At 38.6% G+C, this 22,460-nt stretch overlaps 1 protein-coding gene across 1 annotated transcript in view; it reads left to right on the top strand.

Annotated features, from left to right (window-relative positions):
* ddx4 (DEAD (Asp-Glu-Ala-Asp) box polypeptide 4) overlaps positions 1-15,591 on the top strand; it is a 73,689-nt gene extending 58,098 nt beyond the window's left edge. The window contains exons 18-22 of the mRNA XM_039758763.1: positions 305-450; positions 7,130-7,229; positions 9,325-9,595; positions 9,676-9,783; positions 14,459-15,591. Coding sequence (XP_039614697.1) covers positions 305-450; positions 7,130-7,229; positions 9,325-9,595; positions 9,676-9,783; positions 14,459-14,551 — 718 coding nt within the window. The 3' untranslated portion in view covers positions 14,552-15,591. The remainder of the gene's footprint in view (positions 1-304; positions 451-7,129; positions 7,230-9,324; positions 9,596-9,675; positions 9,784-14,458) is intronic.
* Positions 15,592-22,460: the final 6,869 nt, after the last annotated feature.

Raw genomic sequence — 22,460 nt, 5'->3', positions numbered from 1 at the left:
TGAGGGAGCGAAGCGAGTGCAGAAAACAAAATACTCAGCAGCCGATGTTTTGCACATTATCGCTGAGTCGGACTCTGATTTTTCAGAATCCGATTTTGAGAGCGGTGGACGGACTCGATTGGTAAAAAGGCCCATGAATTTCTTTAAGTTGAACAATCCTTAATCCATGTTTACTGGCATTAATGTTGCCACTATCATAAACTGATATGTAGTCCTAATGTAGAACATATTACTCCAACAAATTCTATATTTTCAAGTAATTGATATACTGATATGCGACTGTGTGGCATTTTGTCTTTTTCAGATTAGCTGCTGATTTTTTGAAGAGTGATTACATCTTCCTTACTGTTGGTCAGGTTGGAGGGGCTTGTAGTGATGTCAATCAAATAATACTTGAGGTTTCTCAGTTTTCAAAGAGAGAAAAGCTTGTTGAATTACTTCAAATGACCGGTAAGAATAATTTGTAGAATATACAGTTCACCTTGTATATCTATTCTGTCCTTGTTCAGTGTAAAAATCAGTAATTGTTTTGCATGCTACTGGTTTTACAAATAATTACAGCATTAGTATTTTAAAGAAAATACAGAGGAATTACCAGTTTTAATGCAATGACTCCTGCCAAGGCTCCAAGTATTTTGGGGACATATTTAAGGTTTAAAATAGGCTTTATTTTATTTTTTTTACCATCTAAAATTGTGGTTTTTCAGAAATCGCGTGTGCTCTAGTAACATGATCCCTGCAAATTTTGTGGGTGTACTGTACTACAAAAAATTGTCACCTGGTGGAACAGTCCATTTTTGGAATTTGGAATGGGTCTTGTACAAAGAAACTGGCTAAAACTATCTTATCCAAACTTTACATTCCAGCTTGTAGAACAAATCATTGCGCACATCCACCATCCACACTAATGCTAAAGTGACGCGGTTGACCCAGCACATTGTGGATCAATCTAGAGCATCTTATTGGTAGAGATTTTATTGATTATGTACCTCCAACAGGGGAGAAAAAAAATCCAACTCGTACCTGTGCGCATTGCTCTTTAAAAACTGGTAAATCTGTAAAGAAAATCTGCAAAGGAACACACTATTTTTGTCCCGCCTGTGATGTTGGATTGTCTTTTCATGGTGCTTTAAGATTTACCACACACCTTTTTAAAATTTTATACTATTTTGGCGGCATTAGCAGTAGTATTATTACTGTTAATATTATTTCATATTTTTATTCATCATTACAATCATTTATATCATAAGTATGCTTTTGAGATTTAATATTTTTCATGCCAAAAGCAGTGCTTTTTACAGTTTTTGGAATAAAATGCTACGCTAAGGAGGTTAAAGGACAAAATGTCTGAATTTAAAAGATTTTCTTGCTATTTGTGTAATTGCACAGAACTTGATTCTTTTTTCTCAGTTTATTACTCCACTTTTTAACGTAAAGTCTAATGTTGAAATCTCTTGCCCTTTTGGTAAAACATGCCTTGGCTTGCCTTTGTTTACACTACAGGAAGTTCGCTGGCACAACTACCATAATACCTTGCGTAAAGGAGCACTGCCACTAAATTACCACAAAGATTAGAAAGGCATGGGCTTGAAATGACTTTTTTGTGTAGATTATCAGCCAATTGATTGAAGCACCACTAGACTGAGGAGATGAGGTGTAATTGTTTTAACTTGGAGTGTGATGCGTTTGTAAAAAGATGAAGATTAATTGCTTTACATTGTCCTACACAGTCCTGATAAACGAAAAGGGGCTTCACATTCATTCTTTGATTGCAGTGACCACATCTGTCCATTTTCTATATAGGCATATACAGTACGTGGTCTCTTATTGCTTTTTCTGCAATTTCTCATTTTGAATTGTGTGATGTGGGAGGACCTGTAGGACAAACATTGAGGCAAGATTTGGACAGAGTGGCTATTCAGCTTGTCTACACAGGAGACCTGAGCGGCTCCATTTGTAAATACTAAAATAAAATTTGTATAGGTTTACAATGCTTTGAAGCACAAGGTACATAGCCTTATTAATATAACTCATAATGTGCCAACAGAAACTAATAATCACTGAAACATGCAGTTGGCAGTTTATGCTTCATTGCTAACTACGAGTCTGCAAGCATTAAAGTTGTCATTGGTTTTTGAAGGTAAACTGGTCATTGGTATAACCCAGGGATTCTACCGATTTATGCTTTTATTTATCAAAATGTATTTGCACATAGCCAAATTTCCCCCTGGGGACACAGTTCTAGATATCTGTCTAATTTATTACAGAACATGCACAATATTGTATATGTCAATAATGGAGAAACTTTAAAATGCCATTCAATGGGATGTTTTTCTGTGGTATTGTAAAATATCAAAATTTACAAGTGAATACAATTCTGATATTGTGACATATCTAAAAATACTTAAGAGGTAATAGCCATTGATAAATGATTCTCTATTGCAAGAGACTTTTCCAGTTTCTAACAGCATTGTCAATGTTTCACTAAATTCTGACTTTAAAAGTTTTGTGTGCCAAAGTTTTGATAATGGCCTCATGTGTTGAACTGTGAAGAGCCTGCAACCTGCTTGAGCATCTGCGATAAGCAAATGATCACAGACAGCACTTCAGTACCATGGTGTACATATGAAAGACGGTGCTGTTTCGTCTCCACCTCTTCATTCTCCAGGAAGGAACTGCAAGGTTTTTGCTTTTAATGTATAATGAACAGGGGCTTCAAATATGAATATACAAGTACAGTAATACCTTGCTATATCGCGTTTCGACTTTCGCAGCTTCACTCTTATCACGGATTTTATATGTAAGCATATCTAAATATATAACGTGGATTTTTCGCTGCTTCACTGGCTTCTGTGGACAGTGGGTCTTTTTACTTCTGGTACATGCTTTCTCAGTTTTGTCCAGTTGATTTCATACAAGGGACGCCATTGGTGGATGGCTGAGAAACTACCCAATCAGAGCATGTTAAGTTCCTGTGTGCTGATTGGCTCAGAGACGGAGCGCCAAATTTGATTGCGCTGCGTTAACCAGGATGTCTCGTCTCGCTCATTCAGCATCATGTTTTGGTGTGTAAAGAGTTAACTTTTGTGCTCTTGTGTTTTATCTTTGTGCATAGTCAAGCCCTTCGTTTTGGCTCCAAAATGATCTGTCTATCGTAATGGCTGTAACATACACTGCTCACAAAAATTAAAGGAACACTTTAAAGAAACACATTAGATACATCAGATCTCAATATGAAGTTGGATATCTATACAAATAACGACAGGGCAATGTCTTAGGAACAAAAGGATGCCAAGTCTTTTAATGGAAATAAGTTTTCTGCCTACAGAGGGCTCAATTGTGTAGACACCCTAAAATCAGAGTGAAATGAAGATGTGGCAGGCTAGTCCATTTTTTCAAAAACTTAATTTCTGCTACTCAGAATGCTTTTCAGTATCTTGTGTGGCCCCCACGAGCTTGTATGCATGCTTGACAACGTCGGGGCATGCTCCTAATGAGACAACGGATGGTGTCTTGTGGCATTTCCTCCCAGATCTCTATGAGGGCATCCCTGAGCTGTTGTACAGTCTGAGGAGCAACCTGGCGGCGCCTAATGGACCGAAACATAATGTCCCACAGATGTTCTATTGGGTTTAAGTCAGGGGATCGTGAAGGCCATTCAATTGTTTCAATTCCTTCATCCTCCAGGTACTGCCTGCATACTCTTGCCACATGAGGCCGGGCATTGTCGTGCATTAGGAGGAAACCAGGACCTACTGCACCAGCGTAGGGTCTGACAATGGGTCCAAGGATTTCATCCTGATACCTAATGGCAGTCAAGATGCCGTTGTCTAGCCTGTATAGGTCTGTGAGTCACTCCATGGATATGCCTCCAAGATCATCACTGACCCACCACCAAACCAGTCATGCTAAACGATGTTACAGGCAGCATAATATTCTCCACGTCTTCTCCTGACCCTTTCACGTCTTTCACATATACTCGGGGTGAACCTTCTCTCATCTGTGAAAAGCACAGGATGCCAGTGGTGGACCTGCCAATTCTGGTATTCTATGGCAAATGCCAATTGAGCTCCCCGGTGCTGTGCAGTGAGCACAGGGCGCAGTAGACATTTGGGCCCTCAGGCAACCCTCATGAAGTCTGTTTCTGATTGTTTGGTCAGAGACATTCACACCAGTGGCCTGCTGGAGGTCATTTTGTAGGGCTCTGGCAGTGCTCATCCTGTTCCTCCTTGCCCAAAGGAGCAGATACTGGTCCTGCTGATGGGTTATGGACCTTCTATGCCCTCTCCAGCTCTCCTAGAGTAACTGCTTGTCTCCTAGAATCTCCTCCATGCCCTTGAGACTGTGCAGGGAGACACAGCAAACCTTCTGGCAATGACACGTATTGATGTGCCATCCTGGAGAAGTTGGACTACCTGTGCAACCTCTGTAGGGTCCAGGTATCGCCTCATGCTACCAGTAGTGACACTGACTGTAGCCAAATGCAAAACTAGTGAAGAAACAGTCAGAAAAGATGAGGAGGGAAAAATGTCAGTGGTCTCCACCTGTTAAACCATTCCTGTTTTGGGGGTCATCTCATTGTTGCCCCTCTAGTGTATCTGTTGTTAATTTCATTAACACCACAGCAGCTGAAACTGATTAACAACCCCCTCTGCTACTTAACTGACCAGATTAATATCCCATAAGTTTCATTGACTTTATGCTATACTCTGATTAAAAAGTGTTCCTTTAATTCTTTTGAGCAGTATATGTGATATTGTTGACACTCGGTATCTTTAAAATAATTAGGTTTTACTGTATATAAACACTGTGTTTACATACATAATTTCAACTAATCCTATCGAATGTCTGAGAGAATACAAGCAGTTTATGCTGTATAACTGTGTGGGAAATGTTTATAAGAATGGGATTTTATGGTCTTAAAATATATAAAAATATGAACATATGGTTTTTACTTTGAGGATTTTCACCTTTCGCGGGGGGTTCTGGAACGCAACCCCTGCGATAAAGGAGGGATCACTGTATATAAAATAAGTGTTTTTAATTTAAAAAATGACCTGTTTATTCTAAATTAGAAAAAATACTTGCATTTTAATGCAAGTTCTCTGAAATCTCACCTTAAGTTTATTCTAAATCTGGTCAAAAAGATCCTTTATATAAGGAGATGGGCCAACAAAAATATTTAGCACATGCCTAGGTGTTTATAAGAATTGCATAGTTTGTTAAATTCCCAAAAAAGTCTGAACAGATCCTTTAATTTTTCTCTTCCAATTTGAGACAATATAGAACATCACTTTTCCACTCCATTATAGGTGGATTTTGGTGGTTCATGCAAATAGTGTAGCGTAGACTATAACATCAAAATCACCCCAGCACACTTAAATCCTGGTTGTGGGATATTATGTTCTTGTGGCTACTTTCACAGCAGCTATGTATGTATATTTGGTCCTTCTGCTGTTTTCCCTGTACTCGGAAACAATGACTTTAATTAGGTGGTGTTCCACCTGAACCTCATTGGATAAAGGTGGATCTAACTAGTAAATGTGTATTTGGCAAGTTGTAATACTTTACTGCACATTGCTGGTTAGTGGGCTAAAACAAATGGGCTTAATAAATGAAAATACATAGGTGGTAATGACACCTTTTTTCATTTCAGAAAGTGTATTTGTCTAATTTTAAGTTAAAATTTAATTTTACATTATTAAAATGAAATAACCAATATTAAATAGTTTTGAGACAAACCCATTGCCATCCAGTTACCAATGTAACATCAGTCTATTTGTCGTATACTTCATCATTTTTTTCTGCAATTACTGTCGCCATGCTGAGAAGTATTTGCCTTTGTTTGGTTTGCAATTCATGTTCATTAGCAGTTTCTCCCTATCTGATATCGGTCCCTCTTGCATTTCTGTTGGCTTTGTTGCTTTCAGTTACGAGACAATCCTTTAACATTTTGTGAATTTATTTTTTTTGTGGACAGTCTAAGTGCAACATGCCTGTATCACAAGCAATAATAATCATTCCCTGCCCACAAGGGGCCCCCTTTGAGTTTAATGTTTTGTCTCACAGTTTGATACTTTCCCTTTACTGCTGTTATTAGCAGTGGTTTTGCTGCATTTGGGAGCCATGATGCCCTTGATGGTAATGTATTTGTAAAATGAAGCAGAACTCCAACACTGAAGAGACAAGCTATATGTGAGATTGGGTGCTGCTGCCTTAAGAGGATATATGCGGTTGAACGCTGCCCAAACAAATGTTGTGACGCATATCTGTACTCTGTTTAGAGTTACATGGAACAAAAGGTTATGAGGGTGTTTAGGGGAGAGAAATCATGTTTTGAGTTCATCTAAGTGACGGAGCACCTGTTGAATCACATGTAGAAACAATGCTTTAATGGCCGGTGCATTAAATTTGCATTATTCATTCTACTCAATACATTGACATGGAGAGCAACTCTGGATTGTCTCATTTACAGGTGTTAAACATTACTGTAGTTTTTGGTGGGATGTATATTTTCAGGACACCTTAACCAAATTTTATAGTGCATATATTTGACAAATTGTCTGCATATACTGACTTTAGGAAGCTTGGTTGGTTTAACACAGGACAATTTTAGTTTGGCAGGTGTATGTTAACGAGTTATGAATACATTACCACTCATTAGCTCAAAACTCAAATGTTTACTAGACAGATTTATTAGATTTGTACTGAAATCATTGGTTAATTGGTACTTGGTTTCAGTAGAAATCAATAATATGTTGGAAAGTATTTTTAATTTAGTGCACAATTCCAGAAATAAACTATTTGAATTGAATTAATATTTACTACTACTTTTTTTAATGTTAATGCAACCTTAACTAAGGAGGTGTTCCGGGCACGTCTAACCGGGAGGAGGCCCCGGGGAAGACCCAGGACACGCTGGAGGGACTACGTCTCTCTGCTGGCCTGGGAATGCCTTGGAATTCCCCCCGAAACAGAAGTGGCTAGGGAGAGGGAAGTCTGGGCATCTCTGCTCAAGCTGCTGCCCCCGCAACCCAATCACTGATAAGTGGAAGAGGATGGATGGTTGTTGAATTAAAATTGTAAATTTTTAAAATTTATAAAAACTCTCCCCCGCCCCTCCCTCTAGGTACTGAAAGAACAATGGTTTTTGTAGAGACAAAGAAAAAAGCAGATTTTATTGCCACTTTTCTTAGTCAAGAGATTATTCCAACTACAAGCATTCATGGGTAAGTATATTAAAAATATCTGGTGGGTACATACTATTATCACTTTCATGTTTTTTCTATATGGTCAGAGGCATTCTAAAATGTTAAGGTTTTATTGAGTTATGGTGACAATTAGAGCTGCTGATTAATTGCTGTTAACATGTCATTTTGCTTGTGAATCACACTTTTTTTTTTTAAGAAACCCCTAAGCACGTTAATTTAATCCAGTTTGTCCACACTTCACACATAATGAAGCAGTGCCAAATTAATCAAAGTCCAACAGTAATAGTGGGACACCAGCGCTTGAATGTTTCCAGTGTTGGTTCTTGAAATTGAACTTCACACACACCAGCAGGGTTCCCCTTCAGCCCTTGTAATATGGGATCATCTTGTAGTGAAACATAAAATGTTTTGTACTATGTTGAATCAGTAAGGGATGCAATTTCTCCTGTGTTTTGTGCATAGTTTCATATATGCATTAAATCTTTAAAGTGCAGAGAATAAATTCAAACCAGTTATACAAGCAGAGTGAATTTTATTTTCATGTTACACTAACATTTCATATGGACTAGCACTGCGTGAGATTTTGTTAGTGTCATTCTTTAAATTATGCTGGACCCACACGTTGACAGTATTTATATATAAAAAAAAAATTGTCTTTGTGCAGTATAGTGGAATGCCCAGAACAAGAGTCAACATGTAGTGATGTCTGAGCGGTAGATAATATCGTTGGCTCAGTCCTGTCACTGGTGATGAATACTCCTGCTGTCAAGCTTTTTCAGTCGCCCATGGATGGTTAATTGACCTGAAACAGCATGGAGAGGTGCTGTGCATGTCTAAGCATTTAAAGAGCAGACAACAGAGTAGAATTACTTGTACCTCACTTACACCATCTCCCCCCCCCCATGTAGACATGCTATGTTAATTGTATACTGTATAATTATAGCCTACTTTAGTCTGTTGTGCTGTAACCAATAAAACTAGACAATCAGTGTGATTTGATCATTCTATTTTCAGTCCATGTGGGCTTAAGGTTACGATAGTTATTTTAATTTTATTTTATGTACACTAATTTGCTTAGCTGCTTTTATCCAAAGTGGCATACAAAGAAGGTCAGCATAATTGAGTAACCTGAGTCTAGGGATTGTTTTGAACAAGTGTAGCAGGCCATTTTAAAGTAGATCACCTAAAGTGATGAGCTGTAAAACAGTAAATGATCAATATTGCAATGACAGATCTGTAGAGCACTGATATTTGATAACATGCAGAGGTGGCATCATTAGACACCATTTACTAGTAGACCCAATTTGGCGAAAAGGAACATACCACCTCTTCACTGTCTCAGTTTTCGTTTGCCCCACTCATGAGCATCGATAAGTTACTTTAGGGTGGCTAAATGAATAGAAATATTAAGGATTTTTTGAAGCATGAAATTTCAGCCACTAGATGGCAGCAGAATAAAAATGTAAATCAGGGCTCATGGTTTTTCACACCACAGCAAAGCTCAAACCTTTGAGCTCTGTTTATTGCATAGCATTTCAAATCATTTGTTTGCTGCTATGAAAGAACTGAATTACATAGGGTGTTTCTCTTGAATTTGTGCTTAGTGCATGTACTCTTAAAATTTCCCCCAAAAGTTCTTTGATCACAGGTTCTCCACTGAAGGTATATTTGCAGTTCATCAGTCGGTTATTAGCTACTCATAACATTTGAATCCATGCAAGATCAACAGAGCTTAGTTCAGTATAATCTTGTATGTACATTTTGCTGTTCTAGATGAGAGAAGTCGGAGCTAAAGAGAAAGTATACATTTTACTAGAATGCTGCCAGGGAAATATACTGTTCAATAAATCCAAGGCTGTACATGATTCCATTATGCAGAGAGTAAATGTGTATTTTTAAATATTTCAGATTTTTAAATGTTAAAATTTGACATGCTCAATAAAAATTAATATTTTAATATTTGTTTGATTTATAAATGCTCCATGTTTGAACTGATTAATATGTTCACTTTAATTGACAAGCAACAAATTCCAACAGTTTCAGCTTTTACTGTACTTATTTTTTGTCATCCAGTTTATACAATTATAAATTAACTGTTTATGCTTATATTAAGGGACCGAGAGCAGAGGGAAAGGGAACAAGCTCTTGGAGATTTTCGTACAGGAAAATGCCCAGTCCTGGTTGCCACTTCTGTTGCTGCTAGAGGTCTTGATATTGAACATGTTCAGCATGTTGTTAACTTTGACCTTCCTAGTTCAATTGATGAGTATGTACATCGCATTGGACGTACTGGACGCTGTGGAAATACTGGCAAAGCTGTATCGTTTTTTGACCCAAACTGTGACATTCCTATTGCCCGTTCCTTGGTGAAAGTTCTTTCAGATGTATGTTTTATATTCTCAATTTTTTTTAAATAAAATTCTACTATGAATTTTTATTTATTTTTTTCTTTATATAAATATAGGCTCAGCAAGAAGTTCCTGCTTGGCTGGAAGAAATAGCATTCAGTGCTCATGGTACAACAGGGTTCAATCCAAGAGGACCAGTCTTTGCAGCTGTGGATACCCGAAAAGTATGTGTTCCATAATTTTAATAATCGCTCTTTACTTTTAAGTGATGAACAATCATGCTTTCATCTGAAGTGATACGTGATGTCTGCCGATGCAAGTTTTATTATAAGGAAGTGGAAAGAAAAGTCTTAATTTTCTGCAAATTTGCTAGAACATAGTCTTGCTCATTGCAGTTCACACTCAACTACACACACGGCTAGTTGATTAATTCACAAATGCAAGGTGACATTGTGAAAAGACAGTATTTCACCTTGGGGTTAGCAGTAATTAGGGATGCTAATACATTTTGAGGGCCCCCATCTCACCTCCTAATAGTACAGTGAACCCTCGTTTATCACGGTTAATCCGTTCCAGACTCTACTGTGATAAATGAATTTTCGCGAAGTAGGATTCTTTATTTACAAATCGAATATTTTTGCAGTTTTAGAGTATAGAAAACCTGTTTACGACCTTCTAAATACGTTTAACATTATTAGAGCCCTCTACACATGAAATAACACCCTTTAGTCACCATTACACTCGTGTTACCCAATATATTAGACAAAATAAGAGAAAATAAGACATATTAGACGTTACAAATATCATATTACTAGGCTCACCCGCCTTTTAAGGCGACCGACTTTTATCCTCAATTTGTGTGTTTCATGTGTACATCAGGCATGTAAGTGTAGGGAATGAGAACATCAGTGCCCATTCATAACATCTCCCGAAAACCTACGTTTTTTTTTTTTATCCCCTCGAGTGCCTGTCCAAAGACGTACACTGTCAGCCCGAATTTGTACCGCTAAAGACGGAGTTTCATGCACTAAATAAGCTATAGATGAGAATAAGCAAGCACCATCTCCCCTGATATTTACTACGCGTTGAGGCATTTGTACTCCCAACATTATTTCCAGAGACATAATTTTGTCTCTTTTTCCAGAGCATCGCGCACAAAAGCAAGGGAACAATGGGAGCACCAGAACTCTGCTCACATCGTGCCGCAAGTAGTAAGTCTGTGATAAGCGGAACACCGCTACGCTTTGCACTAACGGGACAGAAGGACAATCCCGACCGCTTTTATATAGTAGATTGTTGTACTGTACATTTAATTACACACACACACAAAAACGCAGTTCTTACACACAACCACTAACCTATGAAGGCACGATCTCAGTAGGAGAGTCTTCAGGTGGTGCAGTATCTTCAGCAGGTGCGTCATTGTCTTTTTCCCCTGAAGGAGTACTAGGAGTAGGCAATGAGTGTCGGGGTGCGCGGCTGAAGAACATCTTGATAGAAAGTTGCTGGCGCTGTCTTTTCATATGCGTGAGGAGGCTTTTGTAGGGTATTGCCGTCTTTGATCATATCCAAGAGTTTCACCTTCTCCTGGATAGTAAGCATCTTCCTCCGGCGCTTAGTTTTATTGTCAGAAGGCTTAGAAAAGCAGCATGTTTAGGAGCCATCGTGGGGTTTAGATAAGTTCTCAGAAAGCGCATGTGTAGTGACGTAAGCATGTATGAGAAAAAATCGCGATAGAGTGAAGCCGCGAAAGTCGAAGCGTGATATAGCGGGGGATCACTGTATACTGTTCATCACAAGCCTTACCAATAACATACAGATGTACTATCTAGAATTTGTATAATCATTACAGTTCTATGTATAGAACACCCCAAAAGTAAAATACTATACCATGTATTGTACTGCAATAGTAACAGTCTTCCTGGTGGTAGCTACCACAACGGCTTCATGGATTTCATGCTTTTTTTTTGTAATATACCTTACAGTACTGTTACTGTTGACTCTGTAAAAATACTCCACCCAAACTATTTGTAAATGTTGCTTGCCCCATGTAACAGTGTGAGAATAGTAAAAAAAAAAAAAAAATTCACATGTAACTTCTGTTGCATGATCCACGTGTCCCATATCCATTCATATGATCAGACATGCAAAATGAGTGCGTGCGTTGCTAAAATATGAAGTTACTTCATAAAAAGGAGACATTCATTGTAATAGGATAGATGTCATTCCCATAATGCTTTGTTTGAAAATCTCTCGTTCATTGATCAAGAGTCCTGTCTTTAATTCAGATGCACAACATTGTGCAAATTACTTTTTTCCTGCTGACTATTCAGTGTTTCCATTTAACAATTGGTTCATATTAATGACAGGTTTGACTAGTCTATGAAAAATGGAGGGGCTGTGTATACAAGGAAGTGCAGAGCAGGCCCTTTTCGCTTAAGGGACTGCATTCCTTTAATGTGGAAAGTGATATCCTTCACATCTACAACTCTGATCTCCAGTGCAGTTTTCTACACTGAGGTGTGTTAGGCTAGTAACATCACTGAAAGAGGCCCTCCAAATCAACAAGCTAATTAAAAGGCCACACTTTGGACCCCCTGGGGGTAGTAGAAAAGGAGAATTACAACAAAACTGATCCCCTTTATAAACATCTGCTACCTCACACAGCACTTTCAGCCAATGAATTATTCAGCAGAAGTTTTTCTAGCAGCCGCTACTGGTCCTCCCTTTATACCAACAGCAGTATGCCAGTGTAATGCCTCACTGTGACAGCCAAGTCAAATTTTCTTTTTTATTCATGGTGTGTGCTCAGACTGGTGTGTGTGTGCATGCATGTGTATATACAATATTTGTCTGTCCTTATAAAAGAACTTCTTTAAAAAGCCAAGTTTTCCCCAGGGGACAAATTCATTTTGATATATGGATCACTAATTTAATTCCAATAAACGTTTTTTTTTTTTTTCCTTAAGGTCTTGACTATAGATATCAACTTAAAATTAAGCTGAATATAAGATTCATTAGTCCATTTGTGAGTGTATAATGTGCATAATTTGAGCTCAGTTATTAGTGCTGTATATAAAAGCTAGTCACCTTAATAGCTTGCTATTATGCTTAATCAGATATTTGTTAAACTGTTAAGCTCACTGTTTTAAATTCCGTGGTTCAACCCTAGAAGATGCTGTTATCTTGAGTCAAAAAAAAAAGAAAATTGCTGGAGTGTAAGACATGAAGCAAAATATACATTTAATATATTTAAGTCTGAACATTCATCTAAATTCTAGAAAGCTTCAGACAATCACTGCAGGTGCATTATACCATGCACTTAAATTTAAGTGTTTGTGGCTGTTCCCATTTGTGCAGGAGATGTATTACATTACCAGACTGCAAGATACAGATTCAAAATAATGGCAATTATGGAATTACTGTTCCAAGTTAAACGTTGAATATGTAAATATCATATATAAGTATACAACATGTATCAGACAATATAAGCATGTATAAAATAAAGTTGAATCAGTAATGCCATCTGACTGCAGGTAGGTAATGTGTATGTGTTTCCGCATATGTGCTTTTCCTAAAAAAAAAAAAAAATTATTTTAGTATGCTTAATTTTATTTGAATTCTAAAGGCAAAAAAGTCCTCTGCTGTAGTTATTTCTTCACATATATGACATAAGTATTATAAGCATTACTCGTGCAAAATTGTGATCTAAAATTTAAATTTTAAATATATAGCTAGTCGTTGCATTTTGCAATGTATGCTATGTGGCATGAAGCACCACTGGAAAAGAGAAGTCTCTCTATAAACTTACTAACGCATCTTAAATTTTTATATTAGAAAGTATGACTTCCATGTTTCTGTTGGATGTTTGCTGGTACTATTTTTCTCAAGGTAAGGATGTTTTTTATTTGCTTATTGTGATGTGCGAGTCCCTGTCTTGCATTTCAAAACATGAGGTTGAGTCTCAGTCCTTTAGCAGAACCAGCTTTTATTCCGATTGAAACAGGAACAGCACGGTTATTTCACCGGGATCTACCACTCCTAACCACAGAAATCGGGCAGGGTCGTGGCTGACTGATCTTTTCGGATTTGCTTTCACGGTGAGTTGCTACATTTGACCTGGCAATTGATTGGCTGTCTTCCACAGATGTGGCGATCACGCTTCGGGATGATCTTCAGTGTGTCGTCCCATCGAAGGGAGTCTCGAGAGTTTAGAAACATTTACAGTATGTTAGTGGCCTTCCTGGGAGGAATTTTCAAATAAATATGGGAGTAAATTAACACCATATTATGTGGCATGAGCAGTTTACTTTGATTTCCTATTTTGAAAGGAAACCACTTTTTTTGGGGCGAGATTATTGCAAAGAAAGATCAGCACCAAGGGAGTGCACACAGCTGGGTTTTGCCTCTATTTCATAATGGTGTTTTGTTTGAAAATTGATATGTAAGCTATTTTGCAATGTGTATATAATTTCAATGTATGGATTAATGCTCAACTTTTTGCTTGAGCAATGAACATATTCAGAATATTTTTTTTAGGCATTTGTTTTCTAAGTGTCCCCGGTGTTCCATAATAAAACGGCAAGACTGGCCATGTAATTTTTAAAGTTTACACAAAAACACTCAACTTTAGAACACTTCTCCATATATACCATGTTTGTGAAGAAATAACTTCAACTTAAAATACTGAACTTAACCTTTAAACAATTTTCATGTCTTAGTCATTAATTTGTGAATTGATTTTCTTTTTGCACTAATCTGTAAACTTATAAAATGTAAACACTTTTTTTTTTTTTTTAATGATTGATGTTTGTGTTTTGAAAAAGTATAAGAAACTAAACCTGCTATATATTCACAATAGTGAATTAATTCCTGCCTAAAATGTGTTCCTCTCTCAAGTCTTTGCAGAGTTCAAGCTTCAGTAAAGATCTTGGAAGTCTGAATGGCCCAATGAACCCTTCAGAGGATACAAATGAGGACCTTTGGGAATGAAACGGCTCTACAAACAGTTCTGCAGTTTAGTGATTATTTCACGTTTTGAGTATAGTGCTTTACTTTAATGTTGAAACTTTTGGTTAGTCATGTAGCAGTTGTGTGCTGACCCTTGATTTCTCAAATTTGTAATAAGATGTGTGGTGTTTTTCCTTTGTATTAAACTGAACAATTATCTCACTGGAACGGTTTAATATATAAATGTTAAGTTCTGCAGTTCAGTGATTTCACATGTTTTGAGTACAGTACTTTAATGTTGACACTTTTGATTAATAAAATAGCATTTGTTTGCTGGCCCTTGATTTCTCAAATTTGTAATGCATGTGTGGTGGTTTTCCTTTTTCCTTTCCTTAATTCTCTCAAGGGAACTGTTTGATATATAAATATTTTAGACTTAATTTGAGCTGTTATCCCTAAATGTTACATTTGAGTGCTTATATTAGCTAAAAAATGTAAGGAAATATGTACAGTTAGACTGTGTCCTGGATATTTTTGTACTTATTAAAGCACTTTTATACTGTACTTTCTTGGAACTTCAGTTTCTTTTTGGAGGCTAGAGTTTAATATAAATCATGATAGTTAAAATGCTGCTTCTTGTAGTGTTGTGCTTAGATTTTTTTTTTTTGTTGTACCTTTTTTGTGTTAATCTTATTCTGAAGCAGACCGGTTTGTCTAATTAAAAAGTTTGGGCAGTTTTGTGGTACTTTAAGAAGTTTTTCTTGTATTCAGATTTTTTGATATTTTTAAGTTGGAAATACTTTGAGAAATAAAAGCACCTTTTTATTTGCTTTTCACATCTAAACCTGAGACACACTTATGAATGCACATTTTATTCCATGTAAGCCTAAGCTTGTATGGTTATATGGAATCATGCCTGGAATCCTAATTAACTTTTTTACTTTTTTTTTTTTTTTCTTGTACTGTGGAAGGAAATTATCCCATGTATTCAGTGTGAATTGTGGTTAGAATTATGTGAAGATATATACTTGTGTTCTGTTACATTATTTCTAATGATGCTGGAAAATTTAAAAAGTGTACAAAATATACCATGCATATATAAATATATAAAATTGTCTCTGCTTGTTACCACATATGAAAAAAATGTTAACACATTTTTTATTACATTTAGGGGATTTTTTTTAAATTACCCGGCCTTTTACTCAGGTTACTAATTGCTTCATCTGCTATCTTGAATCGAAATGGTAATTTAAAAATGAAGTCTTCCTGGAAGTGCTGCAACAATAGGTAAATTGTGGCACACGTGCAATGTACAAGGTAATGCCTATTTGTTTTGCTTTGGATTTTTAAATGTCTGTGCCCATGGGAGATATTAAGACCGTGACTGTTGCCCAGATCTTCATGGCCTATAGTGGGTTTCTACAGTTCAGTGTCAGCAGGGTATATTTTGAACTTGCTTGTAATTTTATTTTTAAATTTTGTGAATCTCCTCTATCTCATTTTAAAAACTTTAAAATAACCCTCAGTTGGATAGTTGGTAAGTTCTCCGCAGGTTTCCTGCCTTTTGCAAGGATTTGCCATGCCCAACTTGTTTACTTTTTCCATGAGGAGTTAAGTTATAGTGAGTGCCTATAGTTCTCATCCTCTTCACCTGTTTACCCCCCAAAAAAGGCATCACTATATCTAAAAGGCAGTGTTACCAGTTGTGGTTCTGATAGGTATGTCTTCTGTTGCCTACTGTCACAATTTTTCTATATTTTCTTATTGAACTTAAATTTAAAAGTTTCATCACAAAATCTGTTTTTTGTGACATAGTTTATTCTTTGCATGTTCAGTACTAGTTTGTGTTCAAGGCTGCATATGATATGTAAGGTAAAGTTAAATTTTGTTTTGTAAATTTTTAATCGCGATTAATCGAATGATTGCATCACAACAGTAACATTACGTGCAAAATTCAATAATGTCAAAAGTAGTGTATTGCATGTATTTGGTTTGCAAACACTTTAAACAAATAAGAACTTTAACAGCAGTATTCCCTTTACATAGTAGCAGTTAAAATATTTCTTGTAAATCTGAACTTTTATATTTGATTACTTTAATGTATAACCAAAGCTATTTGCTACTGCCAATAGAGTTTCTGCCAAGAGTTTCGTGTGACATCATGCCTCCCACGTAATCACGTGAACTGACTGTCAACGCAGTACATAGAAAACAAGGAAGAGCTCCAAATGGCGCTAAAGAAAACATGCATTATACAATTAAGAAGGCAGCGAAACAATAAGAAGCGAGCGAGTGACACATACAAGCATATTCATGAGTGCCGCTACTTCGGAAACAAGGCACGGTGTAAACCTAAAGTTTTAAAATAAGTTCATAGACAGGCTGCCGCTGGCGTTTGTCATGCCCACGGCTAATACGGGATACAAGTTTAATGAGAGGACACAGGGTATAAACGAGAGTTTTGATCACTTTGTAACTAAGTTAAAATTGCTTGTGAAGAGCTGTGCTTATGCAAATTCCGAGAGACTGTCTCTAGAATTTCTCCACACTCTGAATCCTCCAGGCACTACTTACAAAAGGTTACATTGACAATCATGTTACGTTATTTTTAAAATGTTTCCTTTTCTTAGCACAAGCACAGCTAAGAAGCTTCGATGCATGTGCTCCATAATGCGTTAAAAAATACCGCATTTAATCACACTTTGCATTCCAAGCAAAGGGGAACTTCTGTCAATGCATGATTTCCTGGTACACTGATTACATTGATGCACACATCAGAGCTACAAAAATGTAAGTCGGAAGAAAGAGCGTTGCTAGGACTGATTGGAGGAAAATTTCGTTTCAAAAGACTACCCGACGGAAACCTTGATAAAAGCGTGGTTTTGTGCACGCGCACACACATATATATATATATATATATATATATATATATGTGTGTGTGTGTGTGTGTGTGTCTCAATCAAAACAGGCACCTTCCAAGCAACAGCAAGTTAACATTTCTAAATCTACTTTCTTTATCTGAAAAAAGATGGCTGGCTGTCTTTGTGAGACAGGTGGGTGGGGGTGGCAGTTGTAGTGAGACACAATATGGTTTGTACCTCCTGTCATAAGTGTCTGTCCGTCCTCCCAGGCGAATGTTGTCATAGGTGCCTTAGCTACACTAACATGTTCAGTACCACAGTCAGCTGGGGACCAATCAGCTGAGGCCGGTACCTTACTTGCATCAAAATCGGAGACCCAACAAATCAGTCCAATTCAGAAATAAGTTTTGCTTTGAGAATTCACTTTGGTATCTCTCCACATATCATTGTAGAAGCTGTTTGCTCATTGCTACTCATGCACATGCAGGAAATTGAGGTCAAATCCATCCATCCTCTTCTGCTTATCTAAGATCGGGTTGCGGGGGCAGCAGCTTGAGCAGAGATACCCAGACTTCCCACTCCTTTGCCACCACTTCTAGCTCTTCTGGGGGAATCGCGAGGTGATCCCAGGCCTTGCCAAGAGACACAGTCCCTCCAGCGTGTCCTGGGTCTTCCCCGGGGCCGCCTCCTGTTTAGACGTGCCCGGAACACCTCACCAGGGAGGCATCCTGATCAAATGCCTGAGCCGCCTCATCTGACTCCTCTCGATGCAGATGCCCCTCCTCGAACTGCCACCTTATCGTGGTGGAGGGGTTTGCGTGTCCCAATGATCCTAGTTTTGTTGTCCGGGCCTTTATGCCCAAATATTGGCACCCAAGGCAAACTGGTCCTATGTGAGGGATGAGACAACGAGCGGTTCAGCAAACATGCCATAAAGAGAAAAATTGACAGTGCTTTCCCTCATGCAGATGCGCGTCACCGGGGCGCCCCCGCCCTCTAGAGCCAGGCCTGGAAGTGGGACTTGATGATGAGCACCTGGTGGCTGAGCCTGCAACCTTGGGGTTTGGCCAGGCACAGCCCAAAGAGGCAACATGGGTCCATCTTCCCAAAGGTTCACCACCTATGGGAGGGGCCAAGGAGGTCAGGTACAGTGTGAGTTGGGTGCTGGCCGAAGGCGAGGACCTTGGTGGTTCGAACCTCGGCTACAGCAGCTGGCTCTTGGGACGTGGAATGACGTCAAATCAACAAAGCTAACTTCTAGCAAAAGCGTATGAAAGTGCTGTAACAAGATCCATTGATCTGTATCGATCGCTAGTGAGACTGAGGCTTTCAAAATAAAGTGCATTAACGTGTGATAAAATAACTCTGTGTTAATGCGTTACTTGCACAGCCCTAGTAAATTTCTTTGGTCATGTACGTTTAAACAGTAAACAGTAAGTAGGAACATGTCATAGAAAAGAGTCTGCATGTGTGGATTTTTTTATTAAACTATAGTTGGGCAAGGAGCAAATGATCTGATCACGTTTGGTACTATAATTTAAAATGAAGGAGTTTAGTAGGAATATCATTGATTTGCTGATTTACCTTCATGCTGAGGATTCATGTTTCTGGAAAGAAATTGGATTTAAAGACCGCATTATCTTGGGGTAAGTGTGACTCATCTGGTTTATGAATTGGCCTACTCTTATACCTTTTCACTTAAGCACAGAAGCACAAGCCTATTCTATCCACTTAAGTACTAATTAGGCTATTCAAACGCATTACTCATGTGGGGGACATTCACTACCTTTTAGCATAAACAACAAACTGGTATCTCCAGACATAATGTAGACTCTTAAAGTAGGAGTGTCCTGACTTTGTTGACTTGCAGTCTACTTTTAAAATGGTCTGCTCAACATGATATACCAAATCCCAAAAACATCCCTTTGTTTAAAAGAACCAATTCTGATGACTTGCACTTCATGGAATTGGCCAGGTTTTCATAACCTTGAAGTAGCTTATCTTAAGCAGGTCTCGAAGTGGTCATTGGTCTGGGTGGATTGGTATTTGGACTTGCATTAGTATTATTACTGGGAGGAAAAGGCTGATTCACACCAAGATGAGCCAAAAAGTGCAGTCACTTTTTTTTTTGGATGTACTTCATTGAGCAAGTTTCAGTACATTCCAGCTGATGCCCTTGACTTCAATGGAAGGGCAGCCTACAATAAATGAATTCATCAGTGCTAGAGGATGCGATTTTATCAAAGTTACATACCAAGCTGCAGAGCAGATCTGAGAAGGTAGTCCCCTCTGAAGTTCTGCTTAGGTCTGTGGAGGAGACACCGACTGACAGGTGCAGTCAATCTTCAAATCAAAGCCCTGGGTTTCTGCTGCCAATGGCTCACAATAGGGCTTACGATTTCGGCTTCACACATATCCCCACAACCCCCCCGTGTCTGTGACATATTTCTGGTTATTCCAACTCCCAGGTAAGAATTCCGTAGGAGCACCCCTTCCTTAGCCTCGGGCTGTTGTGGTCTTGAGGCTCACAACAAACCACTTTTATCTCTCTCTTTTCAGCACAGGTGCTCTTTCTCGTTATCACAGTCTCATTTTTTCCTTGTCTCCTTTGAAGCACCTCTATCTTACTGTTTTTCATTGATTGCTTTTCGCTCTGGCCAGTGTATTCTCTTCTGAGATCATTCCTACCCTTTCTGTCCTATGCAGGCTCCTTTTATCAAGGTTGTTTAAGTGGGTGCAGGTACCCAGGGCTGAGTGATCCGCCTACCTCCACATGGTTGAGGTGTGGCCAACGCCCCACTTCTATGAACCACAGAATGAAACATACGTGTGCTCACCTACACCTTCTTGTGGTGTGATTATTTAGAAAGGACCACCTATTGCTCAGTGGTGGAGTCCCTGTGTAAGCACCCAGTTGCATGGGAAGGCTCCACCTTTCATCCAACCCAGTTCAACTGGTTCCTCAGGTGTACTAAAAACAATAAGTAGATTAAAACAACCCCCCATTTCTTAAACACAACTCAAGCGCTTCCTCAAGAACTTCAAAAAGATGTTTAAAAACAGTATCAAGTAAATGTCCATTAAGAACTTAAAATCTGAAAACCTCCTCTTCAGGCTTGAGTCTCTCGTAGGTTCTTTTAAATGTTAGGCACCTATCCCACATTGCTCATTCCACTGTTGCCACCAAATGTGATGGTGTTTTGAGCCAACTCTGTCTGGGAGTCTCTTACACCATCGATAACTAAAGGATGAGTTTGGCAGGTGAAGACCCACACAGCAAGGATTAGGTGCAAAGAGTTGAACAGTGCTTTTGTTGATAATCCATCCAGGGACAAATTGTGCAGTGCAAAATATTCTTTATGTAAATCCATTGAAATGCTGAAGGTTAAAAAGATTCGCAATGTACAGTGCATCTGGAAAGTATTCACAGCGCATCACTTTTTTCACATTTTATGTTACAGCCTTATTCCAAAATGGATTAAATTCATTTTTTTCTCAGAATTCTACACACAACACACCATAATGACAATGTGAAAAAAGTTTACTTGAGGTTTTTGCAAATTTATTAAAAATAAAAATCAGAAATCACATGTACATAAGTATGCACAGCCTTTGGCATGAAGCTCAAAATTGAGTTCAGGTGCATTGTGTTTCCCCTGATCATCCTTGAGATGTTTCTGCAGCTTAATTGGAGTCAACCTGTGGTAAATTAAGTTGATTGGACATGATTTGGAAAGGCACACACCTGTCTACATAAGGTCCCACAGCTGACTGTTCATGTCAGAGCACAAACCAAGCATGAAGTCAAAAGAATTGTTTGTAGACCTCCAAGACAGGATTGTTTCGGGGCACAAATTTGGGGAAGGTTACAGAAAAATTTTTGCTCCTTTGAAGGACCCAATGAGCACAGTGGCCTCCATCATCCGGAAGAGGAAGAAGTTCGAAACCACCAGGACTCTTTATAGAAATGGCCGGCCATATAAACTGAGCGATCGGGTGAGAAGGGCTTTAGTCCGGGAGGTGACCAAGAACCTGATGGTCACTCAGTCAGAGGTCCTCTGTGGAGAGAGGAGAACCTTCCAGAAGGACAACCATCTCTACCATACAAGCCTGATTGGTGGATTGCTGCAGAGTGACCAGACGGAAGCCACTCCTTAGTAAAAGACACATGGCAGCCCGCCAGGGGTTTGCGAAAAGGCACCTGAAGGACCATGAGGGACAAAATTCTCTGGTCTAATGCGACAAAGTTTGAACTCTTTGGTGTGAATGCCAGGTGTCACGTTTGGAGGAAACCAGGCACTGCTCATCACCAGGCCAATACCATCTCTACATTGAAGCATGGTGGTGGCAGCATCATGCAGTGGGGATATTTTTAAGCAGCAGGAACTGGGAGACTAGTCAGCATAAAGGAAAGATGACTGCAGCAATGTACAGAGACATCCTGGATGAAAACCTGCTCCTGAGCACTCTTGACCTCAGACTGGGGTGACGGTTCATCTTTCAGCAGGACAATGACCCTAAGCACACAGCCAAGATATCAAAGGAGTCGCTTCAGGACAACTCTTTGAATGTCCTTGAGTGGCCCAGCCAGGGCCCAGACTTGAATCCGATTGAACATCTCTGGAGAGATCTTAAAATGGCTGTGCACCGACGCTTCCCATCCAACCTGATGGAGCTTGAGAGGTGCTGCAAAGAGGAATGGGTGAAACTGGTCAAGGATAGGTGTGCCAAGCTTGTGGCATCATATTCAAAAAGACTTAAGGCTGTAATTGCTGCCAAAGGTGCATCGACAAAGTATTGAGCAAAGGCTGTGAATACTTATGTACATGTGATTTCTCAGTTTTTTTATTTCTAATAAATTTGCAAAAACCTCAAACTTTTTTCATGTTATCATTATGGGGTGTTGTGTGTTGAATTCTGAGGAAAAAAATTAATCAATTTTGGAATAAGGCTGTAACATAACAAAATGTGGAAAAAGTGATGCATTGTATGACCCAATAAAACCAATGATGTTAAAAGCCAGAGATGGTCCATAAAATCCTTGAGTCCTAAAGCTTCCTTTTAAACCTAGCATCTACTCTCTTTATCCT

This window comes from Polypterus senegalus, chromosome 7, assembly GCF_016835505.1.
Source record: "Polypterus senegalus isolate Bchr_013 chromosome 7, ASM1683550v1, whole genome shotgun sequence".
Lineage (NCBI taxonomy): Eukaryota > Metazoa > Chordata > Cladistia > Polypteriformes > Polypteridae > Polypterus > Polypterus senegalus.
Note: the sequence above shows the minus strand (reverse complement) of the source record. Positions and strands in the feature narration are given on the sequence as shown.